Genomic DNA, 25801 nt, shown 5'->3' with positions numbered 1-25801 from the left:
TCAGTGAGGCATTTCAAAGGGCAAACAAATCCGTGAGATGGAAGAACAGAATGTCTCTGAATCATCAGCTTTGAAATGAAATTTATTTTTAACTTTATTCCTGGAATGTGAGTATTGTTGGGAGCATTTATTGTCCATCCTTAATTGCCCTCGAGAAAGATGGTGGTCTTGAATTTCAGCAGACCATGTGGTGCTGAGATGCTCACTCCAGAGGCATTTTATGGTCAATGAAATCCTTTTCAAAGTGTAGCCACTGTTATATTTAAAATAAATTGCAAGCTCCCACACACAGCAGTGTGAAAATGACCAGAGCAACTCCTTTGTGATGTTGCATGAGGGATTGATGTTGGCCAGCACATTGGGTAGAACTCTCCTTCTCTTCAAAATAGGGTCATGGGATCTTCCAAGTGCACCTGAGAGGACAGACAATGTCTTGGTGACACATCTCATTTGAAAGACAGCAGCTCCAACATTGCAGCACTCCCTCAGCAATTTTTAAATTTCTTTCATGAGATGTGGGGCATCGCTGGGGAGGCCGGCACTTGTTGCCCATCCCTAATTGCCCTTGAAGTGAGTGGCATGTTCGGCCATTTCAGAAGGCAGTTTGCTGTGGATCTGGAGTCACATGTAGGCCAGACTAGGTAAAGACAGCAGATTTCCGTCCCTAAAGGACATTAATGAAACAGGTGGCTTTTTACAATTGACAATGGTTTCATGGTCGTCCAAGCTTGTAGGCCAACATCAATCCCTCAGTAACTCTACCACCTCACTTGCCACAGAACCGCCACAGGCGAGGATCCAACAACGGAAATCTCCATCGACCCCAGGCAGGAATTTCCTCTGTAAAATCCCACCCCTAATTTCAGATTTTTATTGAATTCAAATTTCATAATGTGCTGCGGTGGGATTCGAACCTGGGTACCCAGAGCATTACTCTGGGTCTCTGAATTACTAATCTAGTGACAATACCACAAAGCCACTGCCTCCCCACCTCTCCAAGCGGGGCAGCATTCGCTCGACTAAACTTAAAACAGTACGGAATGCTCAGCACTGACCCACTGACAGTGCAGCACTCCCTCAGTATTGGCCCTCTGACAGTGCGGCACTCCCTCAGTACTGACCCACTGACAGTGCGGCACTCCCTCAGCACTGACCCACTGACAGTGCAGCACTCCCTCAGTACTGACCCTCTGACAGTGCGGCACTCCCTCAGTACTGACCCACTGACAGTGCGGCACTCCCTCAGTACTGACCCTCTGACAGTGCGGCGCTCCCTCAGTACTGACCCTCTGACAGTGCGGCACTCCCTCAGTACTGACCCACTGACAGTGCGGCACTCCCTCAGTACTGACCCACTGACAGTGCGGCACTCCCTCAGTACTGACCCACTGACAGTGCAGCACTCCCTCAGTACTGACCCACTGACAGTGTGGCGCTCCCTCAGTACTGACCCACTGACAGTGTGGCGCTCCCTCAGTACTGACCCACTGACAGTGCGGCACTCCCTCAGTACTGACCCACTGACAGTGCGGCACTCCCTCAGTACTGACCCACTGACAGTGCGGCACTCCCTCAGCACTGACCCTCTGACAGTGCAGCACTCCCTCAGTACTGACCCTCTGACAGTGCGGCACTCCCTCGGTATTGGCCCTCTGACAGTGCGACACTCCCTCAGTACTGATCCTCTGACAGTGCGGCACTCCCTCAGCACTGACCCTCTGACAGTGCAGCACTCCCTCAGTACTGTCCCTCTGACAGTGCAGCCCTCCCTCGGTATTGGCCCTCTGACAGTGCGACACTCCCTCAGTACTGATCCTCTGACAGTGCGGCACTCCCTCAGTACTGACCCTCTGACAGTGCGGCACTCCCTCAGTACTGACCCTCTGACAGTGCAGCACTCCCTCAGTACTGACCCTCTGACAGTGCAGCACTCCCTCAGTACTGACCCTCTGACAGTGCAGCACTCCCTCAGTACTGTCCCTCTGACAGTGCAGCCCTCCCTCGGTATTGGCCCTCTGACAGTGCGACACTCCCTCAGTACTGATCCTCTGACAATGCGGCACTCCCTCAGTACTGACCCTCTGACAGTGCGGCACTCCCTCAGTACTGACCCTCTGACAGTGTGGCACTCCCTCAGTACTGACCCACTGACAGTGCGGCACTCCCTCAGTACTGACCCACTGACAGTGCGGCACTCCCTCAGTACTGACCCTCTGACAGTGCGGCACTCCCTCAGTACTGATCCTCTGACAGTGCGGCACTGCCTCAGTACTGACCCTCTGACAGTGCGGCACTCCCTCAGTACTGACCCACTGACAGTGCGGCACTCCCTCAGTACTGACCCACTGACAGTGCGGCACTCCCTCAGTACTGACCCTCTGACAGTGCGGCACTCCCTCAGTACTGACCCTCTGACAGTGCGGCACTCCCTCAGTACTGACCCTCTGACAGTGCGGCACTCCCTCAGTACTGACCCTCTGACAGTGCAGCACTCCCTCAGTACTGACCCTCTGACAGTGCGGCACTCCCTCAGTACTGACCCTCTGACAGTGCGGCACTCTCTCAGTACTGACCCTCTGACAGTGCGGCACTCCCTCAGTACTGACCCTCTGACAGTGCGGCACTCCCTCTGTGCTGACCCTCTGACAGTGCGGCACTCCCTCAATACTAACCCTCAGACAGTGTGGCACTCCCTCAGTACTGACCCTCTGACTGTGTCAGCCTGGATTTTTGGTCTAAAATATTGGAGCAGGGTTTGAAAGCAGAATCTCTTTCTCGGAGGTGAGAGTGCTATTCGCTGGGCCATAGCTGCCACAGTGTGCTGGATATTCCCGTGGGGTTTCACTCTGACATCAGGACCAAGCCCACACTGACAGCAGCAAAACAGGTGGAGCAATTCTCCTGGCTGCCTCTGAGCTCACCCATTTAGGGGGGATGGGCAGACAGGCGGGTGGGTGGACTCCTGATGGCGTCAGTCCATTCAGAGGATGGGTAATTCTAGAGCTTCACCAACCTCAGGAGGGGTGAATAGTGCTGTGGCAGCTCAGGGATAGCGGGGAACCCCTTAACATGGAGGTATGGATGGAATTAACAAGTTGGAAGGGCTGAACCCTTTAGGTCCCTTGGAGCAGAGGGGAAAGCCCCTCCAGGTGGATTGTTCCCACCGTGGGTGTGGCCTCTCTAACCCATGGCCTCAACATTGAGGCATGGAACCTCTGGCACCCATTGCCCCTGTCACATGGTGAGTGACTGCCCCCAATGAACTGGCGGTCTGTGTACACTGCAATGGTGGCTGGGTGGGGCGGCAGGGGGAGGTGGGGGCGTGCGGGGGGCATACTCGTCCACTGGTAATAATTTCATTCTAAACCATCACCCTTGGTGGGAACAGACAACCATTCCTCTTCCCAGCCGCCCCTGCAAAAACTCCCGGCAGCAACAATGTGAAAGGGAGCTATCCTGAGAGGGGGGTTCCCCCACTTTTTTTCCAGATTCCCCCTCCCCAACTTCAAGCCCACCACCCCTGGACCAGGAGAATTCAGCCCACTGAAGCATGTCAACTGGGGTGGCACAGTGGTTGGCACTGCTGCCTCACAGCGCCAGGCACCCGGTTTCATTCCCGGCTTGGGTGATTGTCTGTCTGTGTGGAGTTTGCATGTTCTCCCCGTTTCTGCGTGGGTTTCCTCCGGGTGCTCCGATTTCCTCCAACACTCCAAAGATGTGCGGGTTAGGTTGATTGGCCGTGCTAAATTGCCCCTTTAGTGTTGGGGGATTAGCGGGGTAAATACAGAGGTTTACAGGGATAGGGCTGGGGTGGGAACGTTGTCGGTGCAGGCTCGATGGGCTGAATGGCCTTCTTCTGCACAATATGATTCTAACAGATTACAGCACCTCACCCGAGTCCTTGGTTCTGAAAGAACTGGCACAGTGACTAAGTGGAAGCTAAACAATTAACAAAATAAATGTAGCAAATGTGTCAGATCAGTGAGAACACTGAGAGCAATGGGTGGGGAACGGTGGGATCCTTTGAAATAATGAACCCACACAATGCCAGGCAGTAAGATTGGGTGGTGAACATTGTGGAATAATTATTACAATTATCATGGGCTTTAATTAAAAGCCAAATGATTCTCTGTTCATTTAATGCAAGAAGCAGCGCCTGAAACTAGTGAGCTTTTTAATTTTGAAACAGTCTGCAGTGAAGCAGGTCCTACATTTAAAAGTTATAATGTTGAGTTAGATCACTGTATAATCAAAGCAGAGGCAGCAAATCCACACAGATGCTTAAAGAGAAAACGAGCAGCTCTTTGCTGGGCAAAGATGTTCAGACTGCGTGCAGAGAACTCATTAGAAACCAATAGCAGCAGGTGGTGCAATTCATACAAAGCAGTTTCAAAGTTAAGAGATGTTGAAGTGGGATCGAAGGGGACAAAGTGGTTCAAAGCATTGTTATTGCTGCACATTCCTCTTGCACCATCTGTTTCTGCACCACACACACATCAGTGAACCACCACCCCCCCCCCCCCCACCCCCCAACCACCCCTCCCCGGCCCCCCACTGCCCTAGGGGGTTGGAATCACCTTCACTCTGGATAGGTCGGCACAGACAGTGTGAGATCGAAGCAGGAAAGCAGAAAGCAATGCTTCTGGGTGACACTGAGACAGAATGTTCACATCAGAATGAAGAGGACTATATATACTCCGTTTCACAGACCACCTGGATTTAAGCCGGCCATTGCTCTGTACACTGCAACTTCACAAACCCAACATAAAATATTTAAGGATCGTTTCCCCCCCCCCCCCCCCCCCCCGCCACTCATCTGGTTAGAACATCAAGCAACTGAGCACTAAACCTGCTGCTCTCGGCTCGCCTGCTGGGCCGCTGCATTATGGGATTACATAGGGGAAATTAAATATGCCAGGAGAGATTAAAGCAGGGCCACATGTAAATAAATTCTGTCACAGGATGTGGGCATCGCTGGCTAGGCCAGCATTTATTGTCCATCCCTAATTACCCCTTGAGAAGGTGGTGGTGAGCTGCCTTCTATATCCACTGCAGTCCATGTGGTGAAGGCAGCTCACCACCACCTTCTCAAGGGGTAATTAGGGATGGATAATAAATGCTGGCCTGGCCGATGACGAAAGGATTAAAAACACAGGAGGTTACTGTGAGATGATTTATACAGATATTTTAAACATTTGTAAATGAAGGGAGAAAGGTTTGCCAAGCATGTTTCCTTGAAGATCATAAGATTTAAATGCTGAAAAGCACACCTGACAATGAAGAGTTTATAAAAATAAAGAAAAAATGTTTCCATTTTAAACTTTACTTAAAACATGGGACAAGTCGCACTGTATGAAACTTGCTGCATCTCCATTTTAATGCATTCTGGGACAGATTGTACAAGTTCTGATAGCCAAGTTCCGCACACATGAGGACGGCCTAAACCGGGATGTTGGATTTATGTCACATTATCAGTAACCCCCACAGCTTTCCCCCTGATCTTGCAGAATCATACTAGCTGTTCTGTCTGGAGACAATACACATCTCTTTAACCTGTGTTTAATGTTCCCTCCACCCACATTATCTGTACCTTTAAGACCTGGCTGGCTGTAGAGATTTGCATTCTAATTAGTATTCTGTAATTTGATTTCTGTGTCTCTGTGCACTGTTAGAGAACAGATTTCCACTCCATCTGACGAAGGGGCAGCGCTCCGAAAGCTTATGGTATTTGCTACCAAATAAACCTGTTGGACTTTAACCTGGTGTTGTGAGACTTCTTACTGTGCTTACCCCAGTCCAACGCCGGCATCTCCACATCACAGATTGTACAGGCATGGACCATAATCACAGCATGCCTCATTCTTTAGATCTGTTTTTTTTTCGCAATCTTCAGATCAACAGATTTTATCCTGTATCTTGCTGGCAGCGTCAACTGATCATGAGGGCAACAGGACACCTGGGATCTCAGTGAATAGCAGCTACAACAGTCCAATGCCTTCACCAATGAGATTTAAGGATTGTAAAAGAGATGGGAACGACAGATAAATATTTGAAGGAGGGGAAATTACAGGATTATGGGGAAAGAGAAGGCAGTGAGGGACTAATTGGATAACTCTTTCAAAGAGACAGCACCAAGCACGAAGGCGTGAATGGTCTCCTTCGGTGCAGTGAAATTCTATGGAGTGGAAAATATCTGCATGCACACAATGAGAGATTGATTGGTATTCTTGGTTAGAGGGCGTGAGTTATTTTCACCCATGAAACTGGCTGCTTGTAAAAATCTGAAGTATCAATTCTATTCATTATCTACTGGACATTATGTGCAAATCTTAACAAAGAAATAATTGGATGTCGCAGGTCATTCCTCCCAGAAGTTCAATCAAATTGTACAACGGCTTCATAACATCTGCGTGTACCTTGTTGAGTTTCCATCCTGCCTTTAAATCTAATTTCCTCCACTCTCCTTTCTGCCCTGACTACTTCCTGCCGACAGGCTGAACAAGCTACAAGTTCTAAAGTCCATATAGCCAATATTAACCTGCCTGAGGGAATGCAAGTACAGCTCTGAACAGCTGGTTTACTGGTTCCCCTCCCTCTTCCACACTTGCTGCCTCTTTTGACAAGCAATGATAGAATAGAATTGTAGGATCCCTACATTGCAGAAGGAGGCCATTCGGCCCATTGAGTCTGCACCGACTCTCTGACAGAGCATGTTTCCTAGGCCCTTTCCCGGTACCCCCATGGATTTACCCTGCGAATCCCCCTAACCCATACATCTTGAAAACTAAGGGGCAATTTAGCGTGGCCAATCCACCTATCCTGCACCTCTTTGGACTGTGGGAGGAAACCAGAGCACCTGCAGGAAACCAATACAAACATGGAGAGAAAGTGCAAACTCCACACAGTCACCCAAGGCTGGAGTCAAACCCAGGTCCCTGACGCTGTGAGGCACCAGTGCTAACCACTGTGCCACCCTGTAGCCATGTTTTTGTATTATTACTGACAATCATGAATAACTGGGGTGGCATAGTGGTTAGCACTGCTGCCTCACAGCGCCAGGGACTTGGGTTCGATTCCCGGCTTGGGTCACTGTCTGTGGTGAGTCTGCACGTCCTCCCCGTGTCTGTGTGGGTTTCCTCTGGATGCTCCGGTTTCCTCCCACAGTCTGAAAGATGTGCTGGTTAGGTGCATTGGCCATGCCAAATTCTCCCTCAGCGTACCCGAACAGGTGCCAGAGTGTGGCGACTGGGGGATTTTCACAGTAACTTCATTGTAGTGTTAATGTAAGCCTACTTGTGACTAATAAATAAACTTTAACTTTAACTGAAGACTGAGAATTCATGATTTAAAGCATTAAGATTAAGAGCAGTTTTAGGAACATAGGAATTAGGAGCAGAATTAGGCAAATTCAATCCTTTGAGCCTGCTCTGCCATTCAATCAGATCATGGCTGATTTCTCTCCGGTCGCAAATCCACTTCCCCAACTGTTTATTTAGGGTTTTCCTTTTGGGGAAAATAACAAGTGACCAAGCCTAAACATTGGACAAGATTTTAACTCATTGCAAACTCACCCACTTGCAGCGAGTTAAAATTGGGTTCATTACTCGCTTTACAATTGTCAATCCAATAACTAAACGAAGCGACGAGTCACTAGGAAGGTAGCAGCGTAACCCAGGTTCAGTTACACCGAGACAGCAGGGAAAACACATTACTGATTTTATGATACAGATCTGAAAGAACATAATCACTCTCTGGCAGCAGGCCACTGGCCAATAATTGAATCACATAGCTGAAACATCATCATCATATGAGAAAACAAAGCTCATGTTTTATGATCAACAGAACGATGAGATTAGATTACTGCTGCTTCAGTCATTGCCAATTATTATCTACTTGAAGCATCCTTATAAATGTAATTAACTGTTATATAGTCAGAATTATAGAGTGTGCAGTATGAAAATAAGTAATCACTGAGATACAAGTATCAGACATCACATCTTTTACAGACTATTGGTTTCCATATGATGTCACACAAATAATGGCTTTGTCATTGCAATTTACTTAAAAAAGATGATAAAATATGATCGCATTAGAAGCAGTTCAGTGAAAGTTCACTCGGCTGATTCCTGGGATGAAGGGACTGTTTTATGAGGCATGGTTGGACAGGTTGGGCCCTGTCCCTGTTGAAGTTCGGGAGAATGAGAAGAGATCTTATTGAAACATACAGGATTCTGGGAGACTTGACAGGATGAGTGCTGGGAGGATGTTTCCCCTCACGGGAGAGACTAGGGGCCACTGTTTAAAAATAAGGGGTCTCCCATTTAAGACTGAGATGAGAAGAATTATTTTCTTTCAGAGTCTTTGGAATTCTCTACCCCAGAGACCTGTGGAGACTGGCTTACTGAACGTATTCAAGGCTGAGTTAGACGGATTTTTGATAGACGGAGGGGTGGGGGGGGGGCACCAAGAGTTATGAGGGCAGACAGGAAAGTGGAGTTGAGATCACAACTAGATCAGTCATAGTCTTATGAATGGTGGAGCAGGCTCAATGGACTGAATGGACTGCTCTAACGATTGCATTCTTATGATATAAGGGTGATGGAGGGAGTGAATGTTTAAGGTGTTGGATGGAGTGCCAATCAAGAGGGCTTCAGGGGCGGCACCGTGGCACAGTGGTTAGCACTGCTGCCTCACTGCGCCGGGGTCCCAGGTTCGATTCCTGGCTTGGATCAGTGTCTGTGTGGAGTTTGTATGTTCTCCCTGTGTCTGCGTGGGTTTCCTCCGGGTCCTCTGGTTTCCTCCCACATTCTGAAAGACATGTTGGTTAGGTGCATTGATCCAAATAGGCACCAGACTGCGGTGACTAGGGGATTTTCACAGTAACTTCATTGCAGTGTTAATGTAAGCCTACTTGTGACTCATAAATAAATTTTAACTTTAGTTTGCTTTGCCCCAGATGGTGTCGAGCTTCATGAGTGTTGTTCGAACTGCACTCTTCCAAGCAAGTGGAGAGTATTTAATCATACTTGTGCCTTGTAAGTGGTGGAAAAGCTTGGGGGAGGTGACAGGATTCCCAACCTCTGATCTGCTCATCTCTCCACAGTGTCAATGTTGTGGTCCAGGAAAGTTCCTGGTAAATGGGAACCCACAGGATGTTGATGCTGGGGAATTTGGTGACAATGATACTTGTTAATATCATGCTGAGGTGGTTAGATCTTCTATTAACCATAAAGATTTAGAGTTCTGGTTTATGCAGCGGGGTAAGAGTTAAATTCACAGTAGAGTAGGTTCTTGAAAGCAGTTTCTTAAAAAAATGGTTAACAATGTAGTAATAAAGTATGAATTCTGTCTTTTCAATTCCCTACAAATGAAATTGCGATCAGCAGCTAATGAAGAAATGCCAAGTTAAACAATCCAAATTCATCAGAAATTGAAATGACAGCAAGATACTAAAATACTGCACAGTTCAGTGGGGGAAGGCTCCCAGCAAGTCACTACTAGCAATAAGGTACTGGCAATGCAAAACAGCACGGGACCGACACAGACCAGAGGAATATATTAACAATATCTCCATGGTTTAGCCTCTCCCACTCTCATCACAAATGTGGGCGTTTCTCTTTCTTACATTATATTTTAAGAATAGTTTGAGACACAGAGCAGAATGTTTCCATTCTTTTGGCAAAGTATCACTTTGGGCGGGAGAATGCTAGCCCCACCCGCCGGTGGTGTCACTGGGTTTCCCGCCATGATGTAATGCTGGTGAGGCGGCTCTGATTGAGCCCACCCCGATGTAAAAGAATAAAAATAAAACAACACCCCCCCCCCAACCCCTTCCCCTGCCATACACACAACCGCACTCCCCACTGCTGAATCGCCCACCCCACCATGGATCTCCAGCTCTCAGCACCCTCACATAAGACCATAAGACATCGGAGCAGAATTAGGCCACTCGGCCCATCGAGTCTGCTCTGCCATTCAATCATGGCTGATATTTTTCTCATCCCCATTCTCCTGCCTTTTCCCCATAACCCTTGATCCCTTTATTAATCAAGAATCTATCTATCTCTGTTTTAAAGACACTCAATGACCTCCACAGCCTTCCACGGAGGCTCCTCTCCCCACCCCCACCAGCCCCACAGAAATGGAGAACACCCCCACGCAACACCCCCTCCCATGAAACACTCCGCCTGCCACTACCTGGGCACTGGTCTCTGAGCGAAGGGGAGGCAATGCCAGGGGAATGACCATCTCCCCTCTGGGCTGTACTTGCCTGTGCACCTCCACCAGGTTTGGTTCACCAGGTGCGTGTCATGGGGAACCAGTCGTGGTTCATGTCAGTGTGTCCGACAAGAATGGACAATTTAACATGGCGGGGATCTATCAGTGTAATGTTCTGATAATTATACATACATGTATACAAATGGAGATCCCAACTTTTAAAGTCAGGATTCCTGTTACGTTATTGGTGGACAGTGGGGACAATCGATTGGGGAATTCCCATCAGCGTAAAACTATTTTTGGAGTTCAGCGGGATTCTGTTCCCATGTGACAAAAATGAGAGCAGAGAACCGCCACCCCTGAGTGAAACTTCAAAGCATCTACCTGAAATATTAACCTGTCTCTGTCTGTCAGAATCTGCTCAAATGAGCGGGCAATCAGTCATTCGGAAGATGCAGCACATAGAGGGACCTCATTGTTAAAGTTTATTTATTAGTGTCATAAGTAGGCTTACATTAACACAGCAATGAAGTTACTGTGAAAATCCCCCAGTCGCCACACTCCGGCACCTGTTCGGGTACACTCAGGGAGAATTTAGCATGGCCAATGCACCTAACCAGCAAGTCTTTTGGACTGTGGGAGGAAACTGGAGCACCCGGAGGAAACCCACACAGACATGGGAAGAATGTGCAGGCTCCACACAGACAGTGACCCAAGCCAGGAATCGAACCCAGTCCCTGGCGCTGTGAGGCAGCAGTGCTAACCGCTGTGCCACCACATTCGTACTGCACGATAATCTCCGCACTGAAAAAATGATTGTGAAGTATGGGTGGATGGCAAACACCCAACTGATATCAGACTCACTGAGTATCATATGTTTGCTCCTTTGCACTACTTGTGGGGTGTGGGGGGTTCTTTCTGAATTTCACTGGCTAATGTTCTTGAGAAAGCTGTTGAATACATCCAGCAAATGTCTATGGTGTAACAGATGGATGTGACTGAGTCACCAGCTCATTTTTGTTGGTGAGGCAGTGAGAAGTTGGCTGAAATCAGTAGGTGAAATCACATGCCTTAAAATAACTCTGCCTTATTTTGTTAAATAAATCAAAGGAGCCAATTCCTGTCATGTTTTCTTTCGAAACCCAGAAATCTTTAGTTTCATTTTTGCAGAATCATTTTTAAAGTAAAGTTTATTTATTAGTCACAAGTAAGGCTTACATTAACACAGCAATGAAGCTACTGTGAAATTTCCCTAGTCACCACACTCCGGCACCTGTTCAGGTCAATGCACCCTAACCAGCACGTCTCTCAGAACGTGGGAGGAAACCGGAGCACCCAGAGGAAACCCACACAGACACGGGGAGAACATGAAAACTCTAACAGACAGTGACCCTAGCCGGGATTCAAACCCAGGTCCCTGGCACTGTGAAGCAGCAGTGCTAACCACTGTGCTACCATGCGGCCCATCTTATGTAAAATTATCTTATGTGAAGTTCTTACGTCTTGTTACATAGGACAACGTCCCTTCATTCAACAGTGTAGGGACCAGTTGTATTTTAATGAAAGTATCATTTGGGGGTGAGGGAGAGAAGATTGGGTCCAATCACGGTTAGAGAGTAAGTTTAACCAATGTCGGGAAAAAGATACAAAAGTCTGAGGTCACGTACTAACCGACTCAAGAACAGCTTCTTCCCTGCTGCTGTCAGACTTTTGAATGGACCTTCCTCACATTAAGTTGATCTTTCTCTACACCCTAGCTATGACTGTAACATTACATTCTGCACTCTCTCCTTTCCTTCTCTATGAACGGTATGTTTTGTCTGTATAACATGCAAGAAGCAATACTTTTCACTGTATACTAATACATGTGACAATAATAAATCAAATCAAATCAAAATGGACTTCAGTTGTCACCACAGATTAAGAATGTTTAGCTCTAATGCAAATCTCCATTTTTATTGCTTATCTGCCAGGAGCACGAAGGGGAACTCAAATTCTGCAGCGATTGAATCACCAATTTTAGCGCTTCTGTTGTATGAAGCTGACAAGTGGAGGCCTGTCACATCCCCACAGGGTTGAATCAAGGCATCCACACTTCTTCCTGGATATTCTTGGCTGCCTTAACTCACAAAAGTGTCTGGGGGTAGATTGCAGATCAGCCACGGATGGTTTCACTGAACTGTGGAACAGGCTCAGGGGCTTAAGAACTTCCTCCTGTTCCTAGGAGGAACTTGAGCAACAACCACTGGATAGTGATTTAATGTGGAACATTATTGATTTTTGGGAACAGATAGGACATCTAATCATCAATAACAAAACAATTTAACTCAGGACCTTCACTGCTACAAATGCCGTTAATATAACAACTTTACAAGTTGGAAAACACTTTACAAAGGCTTGAGGAAAATGAGTCCTGAGTGAGGGAAGGGATTATGTGAAAAATAAACACTTAAGTTTTAAGTATTAGTGTCACAAGTAGGCTTACCTTAACACTGCAATGAAGTTACTGTGAAAAGCCCCTAGTTGCCACACTTGGGCGCCTGTTCGGGTACACTGAGGGAGAATTTAGCATGGCCAATGCACCTAACCAGCACATCTTTCGGAGTGTGGGAATCGAACCCGGATCTCTGGCGCTGTGAGGCAGCAGTGCTAACCACTGTGCCACGAGGGGTGAGAGCATTGGAATGGTCGTGTTTGGATGAAGGAGTGGATAAGGGTTTCAGCAACGGATGAGATGTTGGGGTGGAGCTTACAATGTTATGGAGGTGAAAAGGGTGAGAGACATGATGGAGTGAATGTGGGGTTGGAAGCTCAGTTTATGGCAGGAGTACTTTGATGCCAACCAAGGAAGCAAATGGAATCGGTGTTGAAGGGACTGAATTTTTAATTGTATAGAATCATAGAATCTCTGCAGTGCAAGAGGCCATTCAGCCCATCGATTCTGCACCGACAACAATCCCACCCAGGCCCTATCCCTGTAACCCCACGTATTTACCCTGCTAATGAGGGGCAATTTATCATGGCCAATCCACCTAACCCAGCACATCTTTGGAGTGTGGGAGAAAACCGGAGCACCCGGAGGAAACCCACGCAGACATGGGGAGAATGTGCAGACTACACACAGACAGTGAGCCATGACGGGAATTGAACCCAGGTCCCTGATGCTGCGAGGCAGCAGTGCTAACCACTGTGCCACCGTGATGCCCTTAATACAAAATCAGTTTGAGATCCTCAGTCAAGAAAAGCATGGCTTACCCAGAACCAGGTGTCAGAATGACAGCCTCTTGTGTTGTTACTTTGTGAAGCACAGTGGGGCCATTTGAATATTAAAGATGTTATTGAATTATGTGACATTCCTGGATAGATTCCAATGCACAGCACATTGATTTAATTGATGCAATTACTGAGTACAGAGAACAGTTTCTGCTCAGTTTAACGCTGGATGGATAATTCAAACTGTCAGAAACTCCACTAAAACACATCAGGTGGAATTTTCCAGCCTCTTCTGCTGGCAGGATCTTCCAGTCCCACCAAAGTGAATGGATGTCTGAATGGCTGGCCCCATTTTCCAGGACCCCCTCCCCCCCACCCTCTCCTCCCGCCATGCCGTGACCAGGCCAGAAAATTCCACCCTCAGAAAACTTACAAATACCCAAAATATTTTTCTTAAAGTGTAAATGTTCAGTCTTGGTTTACTCGTTCTTACCTTTCAAACTTTATGATAGAGTGAATTCGATCATTAGGGATGTGGAAATAAATCGACATGCACCAAAAGGAGGACTTACTGGCATTAAACAAGGTCGCAAACTCTTGAAACAAAAAGGACAGAAAACATGCATTTCTATAGAGCCCTGTCACATTCTAAAATGCATCTTGGCTAGCTTTCACTCCGAGACAAACCCGAGTCTGCAGCAAGTATGATAATGGACCATTTAATTTTGATTTCTTTTTCTAACAAATTGTGCTTAAAGAATTTTACACTTTTGAATACATTCTCTTCTGAGTTAGCAGACTGATACTATTTGCCTTTTTGATGTTCTTATCGTATCCATTGAGATGAAATAGCTGCACAGAGGAGTAGCAGGAAGCTATTCTGAAGGTGCTATCTCAATCAGGACTGGTTGAATGGTCTTAAACAAAAATGACTTGACCTACATAAGTTTTTTTTAATCTTATTTGGAAATGAATAAATAGTTGCTGAAAGAATAGTGGATCATGTAAAAGATGCTTGTGGTGGTACATACCAAAGGTTCTAATTCCTTGCGGTCTACGAGGTTAAATTCTGTTACAAAGTAATAAAAGTGTTTATAACACGTATTGACGTGTGCCTCTGCTCCCATGGTACCAAGTCGATCAAAGTGATGAATGTAAACATGAACGAAGACTCGAAAGAGTCGACAGAGAATCTTCTTGCAAATCTGAAGAAAGTTCTTGGGAAAAGGAATTCCTGTGAATCAAAAAAAGAGGAAGAGAAAAGACAAAAGGGAACAGTGAAACATTGTCCTGTTAGGAGACCATTCAAGCCAAATACAATGTATAGCATCTTCCCAACGCCATCAGTTTAGACCCAGAGTAACTCCAGATGCAGTAATTTTGTTTCAAAGGGGATGCCAGAAGTTTCTACGTAGGATGAAAGAATCACTCCTGTTCTTTCTAGCTCACAAAGAAATTGATGATTTTTCCTGACCCTGAGTCCTCAACCTGACAGCTCTGGTTTATTGGAGAAGCCGTCACTGGTCCTTGATTGGCATGGGAGGGAATTTAGGGAAATTGACAGATTTCCTCACTTACCTACACCGTGAGGAAATATTTCAAGTAGGCAATTTACAAAAGGTTTCGCTCTGAATTAGCAACATGTGACTTGGGGAGAAAGACAATGCAAAACTTTTGACAAAGTTGACCAATGTATAGCTTTATGAATGAGGAAGTCACAATCAGTTCTCTTTCGCAAGGACAGCATAGTTGTTAGAGGAATTTGTTACTGAAAGGGACAGCTTTAGCCTATCACAGGGTCTGGATAAACACATAGCCAATCACCTGTGCAATCCACATTACTGCAAAAGTTACCATTACCCTGTGAAACCCATGTTGCTGCAACAGATAGCTAACAAGTGAGATAGATACATGTTGCATTAACTCTCCCAGTATAGTTCCACAGGGAGAGACTGCTCATCCCAGGACCTGAACCAACTGGAAACTTTCCCGAAAAGGCAACAATGTGAATCAAACAGTTAGAATTGCCAAAACCCTGACACATGATCATCTCCAATGTTCTGAGGCACAGCGACATTACCGAATTGTCCATCAGCAGATGGGTAAATAACGAAGTGAGTGAGGGACTGAGCAGAAGCTTTTCAGCCACTCAATGAGAAAAAAAATCAATATTGTAAATTGCCGCTGATTGTGGCCCCACAGGATAACTGCAGGGAGTAAGAGACTGCCACCAATCACAAGTACTGTGCTTTCATGGGATTCTGATTGCAGCCTGGTTCCCAGCAACCTGTCAGGCCAGAGGAGCAATGCTTCACTGACAAACCCATTTGCCTAATTCAGGGTTTGGTGCATGACCGCTTGATGACCCCTGCTGCAAGCTCTGTTTCGCATTTTGGGTTGATGTTTATTTGCCAGCATTAAGGACATTCATTCAGATTATTATGGACAAGAGGTAAGCTTCCTATTTCAATTTAACAGCTGTACTTTATTCAGTGGACATTTTATATCCTGGTTGGTTTTTTTTATATAATTGATTGTGGACTGACTTGGTTCTTCAATGATGAATTGGCAATTCTTCAGTGCAGAGGTCATCACACGTCACAAAGTGATTAAACCCCACTTAATATTCTGCCACCATGGCTAAAACCCAAAATCGAATAAAATTTTTCCCACAAAAGCAATTGGATTTAAAAATGGTGACAAGGGATTAATTTACAGGCTGGAATCTCACTGCAGAGTTCAAACCATGATTCTAAACCATTTAGGGACTCTTGGTTTTGGAAAAAGAACTCCAAACACCCTGTTTTATAACCAATTGAACTATGCCATAAGATTTCACTTTTATTTGAGCAAAACAAACGTTTAAACAAAACAAACTTAACAATATGGTTTATATCTACACATATTACACACTCAGACTTACTTTTTACTTTCCCAAGAATTCTCTTATAAGAGAATTAATTTTTTAGGGATGACCCATAAGAATGCCCCAATCCTCTGGAAAATTTTCAATAGCACCAGCTATTCTCAGAGTTAAAACTTTCATTTACCCTCTCTCGATTGTGGAGGCCTCAGAGCCTTGCTCCGGTTACTTTTCCAATACTTCCAAAATAATCGGCTAGCTATTTTCTTTGCAATAAGATACTCTGAGGCCCACTGTAGATTCTCCCATCAGCTTCAAACTAGGCAATCTTTCAGCTTCTGTTCCCTCACAGGATTCAAACTGAGATTAAGCCTCATCCGCCTCCCATGCGGTCAATGATGAAGTGTTTTACTCTGCTTACAGTGCAGGTCTATCTGTCATTTATTTTGGCTAACTTCACTCAGTGAGCTGCAAGCCACACAAAATCTAAACTGCAACTAAACAAAATCTCCCACAGCATACACGCAGATAAATTGAAACCAGAGAGTGTGTAGGACAATGTAGCCTGCTCTGAGCTACCCTCAAACCAATCTTTAAGCTAATTATGCCTCACTTACAATTTCTTCAGCTAAGTAACCCCATCTGCTATTTAATGGCTCAATTTCTTCTACTCTGACTCGATTAGACAAGCACAGGTAACCTTCTGAACTGCCATTTTTTTCTGAAATCTCTAAAGCCCAGTATTTTTATTACCTTACCTTTACAACAGTAATCTTCCCAGAACTAAACATTATCTCTAACTTGTTAACATGATGTTGAGGTGCCGGCGTTCGACTGGGGTGGGTACAGTAAGAAGTCTCACAACACCAGATTAGAGTCCAACAGGTTTATTTGGTAGCATGAGCTTTCGGAGCGCTGCCCCTTCATCAGGTGAGTGGAGAGTTGGGTTCACAAACAGGGCATATATAGACACAGACTCAATTGCAAGATAATGGTTGGAATGCGAGTCTTAATACGTAATCAAGTCTTTACAGGTACAGACAATGCGAGTGGAGAGAGGGTTAAGCTCATTCCACATACACACCACCCTCTGTGTAAAAATAGGGTGAATGGATAGGATGAATGCATTCAGTCTTTTTTCCAGGGTTGGGGAATCGAGAACTAGAGGGCAGGGGTTTAAGTTAAGAGAGGAAAGAATTAATGGGAACCTGAGGAGCAACTTTTTTACACAGAGGGTGGTGCGTGTGTGGAATGAGCTGCCGGAGGAAGTGGTTGAGGCAGGGACATTGCCAACGTTTAAAAGGCATTTGTACAGATACATGGATAGGAAAGGTTTAGAGGGATATGGGCCAAATGCAGGCAAATGGGGTTAGCTTAGATGGGCTTTTTGGTCGGCATGGATCAGTTTGGGCCAAAGGGCCCGTCTTCGTGCCATACATTCTATGATTCTCCCTCCCCCCTGCACCACCACCAGCGCCCCCCCCCCCCCCCACACCCCCCATCCCCCATCCACCCACCCTTACCCTGTGTCTGTACTGGTTTAAAACCTATTACATCTCTTAACATTTTCCTGAAACAGGAACAGGGATTTTTTGCTCCTGCCAGCTTTGGAACTGGGAATTCCCACTGAAATCAGCCGGCCTTTAATTGGTCTGTCAGATTTTCTGTTCCTGCCTCGACTATTTCTATCGTGGGTGGGATGAAAAATCCCAGCCAGTAACTCTGTTTCTCTCTCCAGAGATGCTGCCAGACCAGCTGAGTATTTCCAGCATTTACATTCTAGAATCTTTGCTGCTTTTCTGGGTGTTATTTCAATTTCTTGCTCAAATCACTGCATTGTAATATTTTTCATATTATCTGTGAAATGAGGTAAAATATTAAGAGATTAGCAGGAAAGTATCTCTCCCATGATGAATATCTAATGGTCACCATACACCCATCCATCCATAAGCATCCCAGCTCCCGGGGAGAAATGGTGACATATTGTTAATGTCACTGGGCTAGTAATCCAGAGACCTAGGCTGATTCTCTGAATACTCAGGTTCAAATCCTACCAGGGCAGCTGGTGGAATTTAAATTCAATTATTAAATCATAAATCAGCAATTGAAAGCTGATCTCAGGAAGAAACTTTTATCGATTGTCATTAAAACCCATCTGGTTCTCTCATGTCCTTTAGGGAAGGAAATCTGCCGTCCTTACCCGATCTGGCCTACACGTGACTCCAAACTTACAGCAATGCTCTTAACTGCCTCTCTGAAATGACCGAGCAAGGCGTTCAGTTGAAGGGCAATTAGGGATGGGCAACAAACACTGTCCTTGCCAACAACATCCACATCCCATGAAAGAAGAATAAAGGGATGAATAAAGTAAAAATCTGATGATGGTTTGATACAGTTGTCCCTTATTCCAACAAAATCTAAAACTATCTCATCATCTTGTATCCATTATCACATCAGCAGATTGTGCAACATTTCGAAATATAAATGAAGATTTAACTCATGGCACAGTGGTTAGCACTGCTACCTCACAGCACCAGAGACCCGGGTTCGATTCCCATCTTGGGTCACTTTCTGCGTGGAATCTGCACGTTTTCCCCATGTCAGCGTGGACCTCCTCCGGGTGCTCCAGTTTCCTCCCATAGTCCAAAGATGTGCAGGTTAGGTGTATTGGCCATGGTAAATGCACTGGATTATTTGGATAGGGCTGAGGGGGTGGGCCTGGGTAAGTTGCTCTTTTGAAGATTTTAAAAATTTATTTGTTCATGGGATGTGAGCATTGCTGGCTATGCCAGCATTTATTGCCCATCTCTGAGGGCATTTAAGAGTCAACCACAATGCTGTGGCTCTGCAGTCACATGTAGGCCAGACCAGGTAATGACAGCAGATTTCCTTCCCTAAAGGACATCAGTGAGCCAGATAGGTTTTTCCAACAATCGACAATGGTTTCACGGTCATCATTAGACTTTCAATTCCAGATTTTTATTGAATTCAAATTTCACCATCTGCTGTGGTGGGATTTGAACCTGGGTCCCCAGAGCATTACCCTGTGTCTCAAGATTATTAGTCCAGCAACAATATCATTGTGCCACCACCTTCCTATGTTGTAGACTTGATGGCCTGCTTCTGCACTGTAAGGATTCTATGGTTCGTTGTGCTAAAAGCTCCTGGGGAGCATATAAATCTGCCACACTATTAGTGGAATTCCCTCAAAAGCAGCCAACTACAATCCTGTGAGATTTATCTTTGAAAATAATTTCTATCAACAAACAACATGAGGCCAAACATAATTCTTACTTTCACAATGCTATTTTTTCACCTAGCCTAACCCCTAACACAAAATGAATGAAGATTGATTTTATACACAAGCTCATCAATTTTTATCTGCTAGAAAAAGTCAACTTGCACTTTGGGAAAACCGTGATGTGTCAGTGAAAAAGATGAGAAAGTATTCAGCGTTTTCCTGGGAATTGTGACATTTTCGATAGTTTTTACCATTTTTCTCGTTTAGCACATTCAGTTCAGCATTTTCTTAAAGGATACTTTATTCCACAGACCACAGGATGTGAAATAAGTGCATATTTTACACAATGAAAAGTGCTTTCAGCACTGCAAAGATTCATCCTACTGTTTGGGCTTTTTGACATACCACAGCTTGATTCGAGCTGACACATGCTAAAGCAAACCAATTCTTTTCTTCTCCTGGTGAATATTTGCAATTGGGCCAATTTATGAAAACATTTACAGAGTTGGAAACCACAGACTGTGAGTTCATATCTCAATGTTCTCCTCCCAATATTGAGGCAAATTTTCCTGTGTGTAGATGTACAAGTATCCACAGAATCCCTACAGTGCATAAGGAGGCCATTCAGCCCATCGAGTCTGCACTGACTCTCCAACAGAGCATCCCACCCAAGCCATATCACTGTAGCCCCACATATTTACCGTGCTAATACCCCCAACCTACACACCCTGAGACACGAAGGGACAATTTAGCATGGTCAATCCACCTACTCTGCACATCTTTGGACTAGGGATACAACATCAGCAAAACAAAGCTAATAGAATGTTTGTCTGTCCCTATGGCTCACAGTTGTTTAATCATCCTCATCTTACAATGAATTCACGGGTGTGAGTGAAAAGAAAGGAAAAAACTTGTGGACCTTAAGCCAATTCTGAGATATTCAAAAGGTTGGAGTGTTGAGATGGTAAGGATCAAAAAATGAGAGAGAAATTAAAATTATGGGTTGGATTAAATGGTGATGGCAAGGGTCCCATCAATGGCTCTGAATGAGGGGAGGGGGCAGCCCCACTTCAGCAGTTCCCAGTAACTGTGGCCATATCTTGTGAAGTGGTTGCCATTGGTGCTGACGTCCCATTGAGAATGGCTGCCCACCTCGGAGAGCTGTCAATGCAGCAGAGAGCCAGCCACTCAGCAGCACTATTGGGAGTGCTGGTGACCATTGCTGGGGTTGCACCTTGGGCAAGGGCCCACATTGAATCTAAGCCCACATTAAGATTCACATTTTAAAATTCGCTTCTTGTGTTATTGATGAATGAATTGTGGAGTAATCGTTCAGCTATCCTGACAGCAGGGGCTGGAACAGGAGCTTGTCGTGTGTTTAATCATTGCCATAAACCTGTTACGGATATACTCCATGCCACAACATGTTAGACGCAGAGGTAAGGCAGGCCAGCACACCAATCAAAGTTTTCCCACCATAAGCTGGTGTTCCAAAGTCTTGTTCGCTTACTATAGTTTTGCTCTAATAGGGAATTACGCCACACTGCACTGACCCAATGGGATAAAGCTAATGAAACCGCACAGTGATTTTTCCCCAGGCTCTCCACTATATAACTGACAGAATCACTTCCGATTGGAAACCAGGACCGCATGAATTCAGCAGCTTTTGGTCTGTTTTGAATGAACATGTACAGGACGTCTGTTGCACAATATTTCACAGTAGAATGATGTGGCTGTGTCATTGTTTATACAGAAAATCTCACTTCCTTCCGAACAAGTAATTGCAAGAATGAGGCTCAAAGGTTGCCTCAGATCTCGAACCAGAAACCACCCCCGCTCTATCCGATCTCAGGCATGCTCACATTTCTCAGAGAGACATTGTGCTGCCTCAGGATAAGTTCCCTCACAAATTTGATTGAATTGTTTGAGGAGGTAACTAAGTGTGTTGATGAAGGTAGAGTAGTTGGTGTCGTATACATGGATTTTAGTAAGGCGTTTGATGAGGTTCCCCATGGTCGGCTCATGAAGAAAGTAAGGAGGTGTGGGATAGAGGGAAATTTGGCCAATTGGATAAGTAACTGGCTATCTCATAGAAGACAGAGGGTGATGGTGGATGGAAAATTTTCAGACTGGAGACCAGTTACCAGCGGTGTACCACAGGGATCAGTGCTGGGTCCTCTGCTATTTGTGATTTTTATCAATGACTTGGAGGAGGGGACTGAAGGGTGGGTCAGTAAATTTGCTGATGACACCAAGATTGGTGGAGTAGTGGATGAGGTGGAGGGCTGTTGTAGGCTGCAAAGAGACATTGATAGGATGCAGAGCTGGGCCGAAAAATGGCAGATGGAGTTTAACCCTGAAAAATGCGAGGTGATTCAGTTTGGTAGGACAAATTTTAATGCGGATTACAGGGTCAACGGTAGGGTTCTGAGGAATGTGGAGGAACAGAGAGATCTTGGGGTTCATATCCACAGATCTCTGAAGGTTGCCACTCAAGTGGATAGAGCCGTGATCCTCCCTCCCTCCCTCCCTCACCCCACACCTCCGTAACATCAAATCACTGCACTGGCTGCTTGACCGGCCAAAGATTCAATTTCACCTAACGCAGTGTGGTGGTAGATCTCTGGTTGATAGGCAATGTTTCACACCGAACAGTCTTATAGAGTCATAGAGGTTTACAGCATGGAAACAAGCCCTTCGGCCCAACTTGTCCATGCCACCGTTTTTTTTAATCCCCTAAAGTAATCCCAATTGCCCGCATTTGTCCCTCTATATCTCTATATCCCTCTATACCCATCTTACCCATGAAACTGTCTAAATGCTTTTTAAAAGATAAAATTGTACCCGCCTCTACTACTACCTCTGGCAGCTTGTTCCAGACACTCGCCACCCTCTGTGTGAAGAAATTGCCCCTCTGGACACTTTTGTATCTCTCCCCTCTCACCTTAAACCTTTGCCCTCTAGTTTTAGACTCCCCTACCTTTGGGAAAATATATTGACTATCAAGCTGATCTATGTCCCTCATTATTTTATAGACCTCTATAAGATCACCCCTCAGCCTCCTCCACTCCAGAGAAAAAAGTCCCAGTCTATCCAGCCTCTCCTTATAATTCAATCCATCAAGTCCTGGTGGCATCCTAGTAAATATTTTCTGCACTCTTTCTAGTTTAATAATATCCTTTCTATAATAGGGTGACCAGAACTGTACACAGTATTCCAAGTGTGGCCTTACCAATGTCTTGTACAACTTCAACAAGACATCCCAACTCCTGTATTCAATGTTCTGACCAATGAAACCAAGCATGCTGAATGCTTTCTTCACCACTCTGTCCACCTGTGACTCCACTTTCAAGGAGCTAAGAACCTGTACCCCTAGATCTCTTGGCTCTGTAACTCTCCGCAATGCCCTACCATTAACTGAGTAAGTCCTGCCCTGGTTCAATCTACCAAAATGCATCACCTCGCATTTATCTAAATTAAACTCCATCTGCCATTTGTCAGCCCATTGGCCCAATTGATCAAGGTCTCGTTGCAATCGAAGATAACTTTCTTCACTGTCCACTATGCTACCGTTCTTGGTGTCATCTGCAAACTTACTAACCATGCCTCCTATATTCTCATCCAAATCATTAATATAAATGACAAATAACAGTGGACCCAGCACTGATCCCTGAGGCACACCAGTGGTAACAGGCCTCCAGTTTGAAAAACAACCCTCTACAACCACTCTCTGTTTTCTGTCATCAAGTCAATTTTGTATCCATTTGGCTACCTCACCCTGGATTCTGTGAGCTAAGATTCCTTATGCAACAACCTACCATGCGGTACCTTGACAAAGGCCGTGTAGACAACATGAACTGCACTGCCCTCATCTACCTTTTTGGTACCTTCCAGCCATATGCACATCAGAACCTAAACAGATGACATAGTTAGGTGGCACAGTAGTTAGCACTGCTGCCTCACAGGGCCAGGGACCCAGATTCAGTTCCAGCCTTGGGTCACTGTCTGTGCAGGATCTGCACGTTCTCCCCATGTCTGCGTGGGTTACTTTCCGGTGCTCAGGTTTCCTCCCAGGTTAGGTGGATTGGCCATACTAAATTGTCCCTTAGTGTTAGGGAGACTAGCTAGGGTAAATGCATGAGATTGTGGAGATAGGGGCTGGGTGGGATTGTGGTTGGTGTAGACTCGATGCACTGTAGGGATTCTATGTTCTTCCTGTGTCTGCGTGGATTTCCTCCGGGTGCTCGGGTTTCTTCCCACAGTCCAAAAGACGTGCTGGTTAGGTGCATTGGCCGTGCTAAATTCTCCCTCAGTGTACCCGAACAGGCGCCGGAGTGTGGTGACTAGAGGATTTTCACAGTAACTTCATTGCAGTGTTAATGTAAGCCTACTTGTGACACCAATAAATAAAGTTTCAGCTAGTTGTAGATGAAGGCAGTGGTATAGAGCAGCCATACTGCACAGTTACACTCAGCTAGTGCAAGTGGAGGTGATGAATGATTTCAAAATGAAATTGAATGGGATTGAGGAAAATTAAGCAGCAGAGCTACAGGGATCGAATAGGAGAAATGGCACTGATAGGGAGCCAGCATGGCTGAATGGACGAATGGCTTTTTTCAATGCCGTTATAGCTCTATGACTCTATAACTCTAAACTATGCCAATGTCAGCAAGAGGCCATCATTTTAAGATCAGTCGGTTGAACTGGGAATGAAATCAGGAAGCATTTTCTCACGTGAAGGTTAATGGAAATCTGAATCTCTCTCTCTCCAAAAGGATCTGGGTTAATTGGGGTTTTCATAATTGAGGTGAACAGATTTTTAACTGGCAAACATATTGAGAGAGAAGAGGAAATCCAAATGAATGGGAATGAAGTACAGATCAGCCCCGACCCAACTGAATGCCGGAGCTATTTCAATTTCAGGATTGTACATAATGAGGACAGATTTACACTCATAATTAATTCCAATTAACATGAACATATGATGGAACTCAACCTAACTTCTTTTTTAATTATGCGATGTGGGTGTCACTGGCAAGGCCAGTATTTATTACCCATCCCTAATTGCCCTTAAACCTAGTGGCTTGCCAGGCCATTTCAGAGCACAGGTAAGTGTGGTCAGGAGTTGCATGAAGGCCAGACCAAGAAAGTACAGCAGATTTCCTTCCCTAAAGACATTCGTGAACCAGATGGGTTTTTACAGCAATCAGTGTTAGTTGTCACAGTCATCATTATTGAGACTAGCTTTCAGTTCCCAATTTTATTCACTGAATTTTAAATTCCACCATTTCCTCACAGCATCAGCCTGGGGCCTCTGGATCACTCGCCCAGTGACATCACCACTATCCCTCCATCTCTCCAAAATGCAGATTTACCAATTAGAAATAAAGACATCGATTTGTTCTTATTTCTTCTGCTGTTTGCTCCCGCTGACTGTACGTGGTACAGAATGCAGAGAATATCAGATGTGTGGGAGTGATCAGATGGCAGTGCTATGATTAAAGGGATTCAGAGGATTTGCAAGTTGTTTACATCTAAACTTGAGATCTGAGTCATAGAGTCAGAGTTTCAAAACACAAAAAGAGGCCCGTCAGCCCATCATGTCTGCACTGATGCTAATGTTTCGAGTCTAGATGACCCTTTGTCAAAGCTTTGACAAAGGGTCATCTGGACTCAAAACGTCAGCTCTTTTCTCTCCTTACAGATGCTGCCAGACCTGCTGAGATTTTCCAGTGTTTTCCCTTTTGGTTTCAGATTCCAGCATCCGCAGTAATTTGCTTTTATTTATGTCTGCACAGGTCATCACATACCTATCCATTCTAATCCCATTTCCCAGCACTTGGTCCGTCGTCTTGTGTGCTGTGCCGTTTCAAGTAGTCATCTAAATGCTTCTTAAATGTTGTGAGGGTTTCCGCCTCTACCACCCTTTCAGGCAGCGAGTTCCAGGTTCCCACTACCCTCTGGGCGAAAAAGTTTTTCCTCAAATCTTCTCTATATCTCCTGCCCCTGACCTTAAATCCATGCCCCCTGGTTATTGACCCCTCCACTAAGGTGAAAAGTTTCTTCCTATCTACCCTGTCTATTGGCCTCATAATTGTGTACACTCAATCAGTTCCCCCTGCAGCCTTCTCTGCTGTAAGGAAAACAACCCCAGCCTAACCAGCCTCTCTTCATAGCTGAAACACTCCAGCCCAGGCAGCATCCTGGTGAATCTTCTCTGTACCCCAGAGACTACTATCACACCCTATAATGTGGATTTGATAGGT

The 25801-nt window shown here is 45.4% G+C and overlaps 1 protein-coding gene across 1 annotated transcript in view; it reads right to left on the bottom strand.

The window, feature by feature from the left end:
- The window catches only part of LOC144494706 (MOB kinase activator 3B), a 133035-nt gene that overhangs the window by 6320 nt on the left and 100914 nt on the right, over nt 1–25801 (bottom strand). The window contains exon 3 of the mRNA XM_078213910.1: nt 14463–14665. Coding sequence (XP_078070036.1) covers nt 14463–14665 — 203 coding nt within the window. The remainder of the gene's footprint in view (nt 1–14462; nt 14666–25801) is intronic.

This window comes from Mustelus asterias, chromosome 6 (genome assembly GCF_964213995.1).
Source record: "Mustelus asterias chromosome 6, sMusAst1.hap1.1, whole genome shotgun sequence".
NCBI lineage: Eukaryota > Metazoa > Chordata > Chondrichthyes > Carcharhiniformes > Triakidae > Mustelus > Mustelus asterias.
The sequence above is the reverse complement of the archived record's forward strand: the minus strand, read 5'-3'. Positions and strand labels throughout refer to the sequence as shown.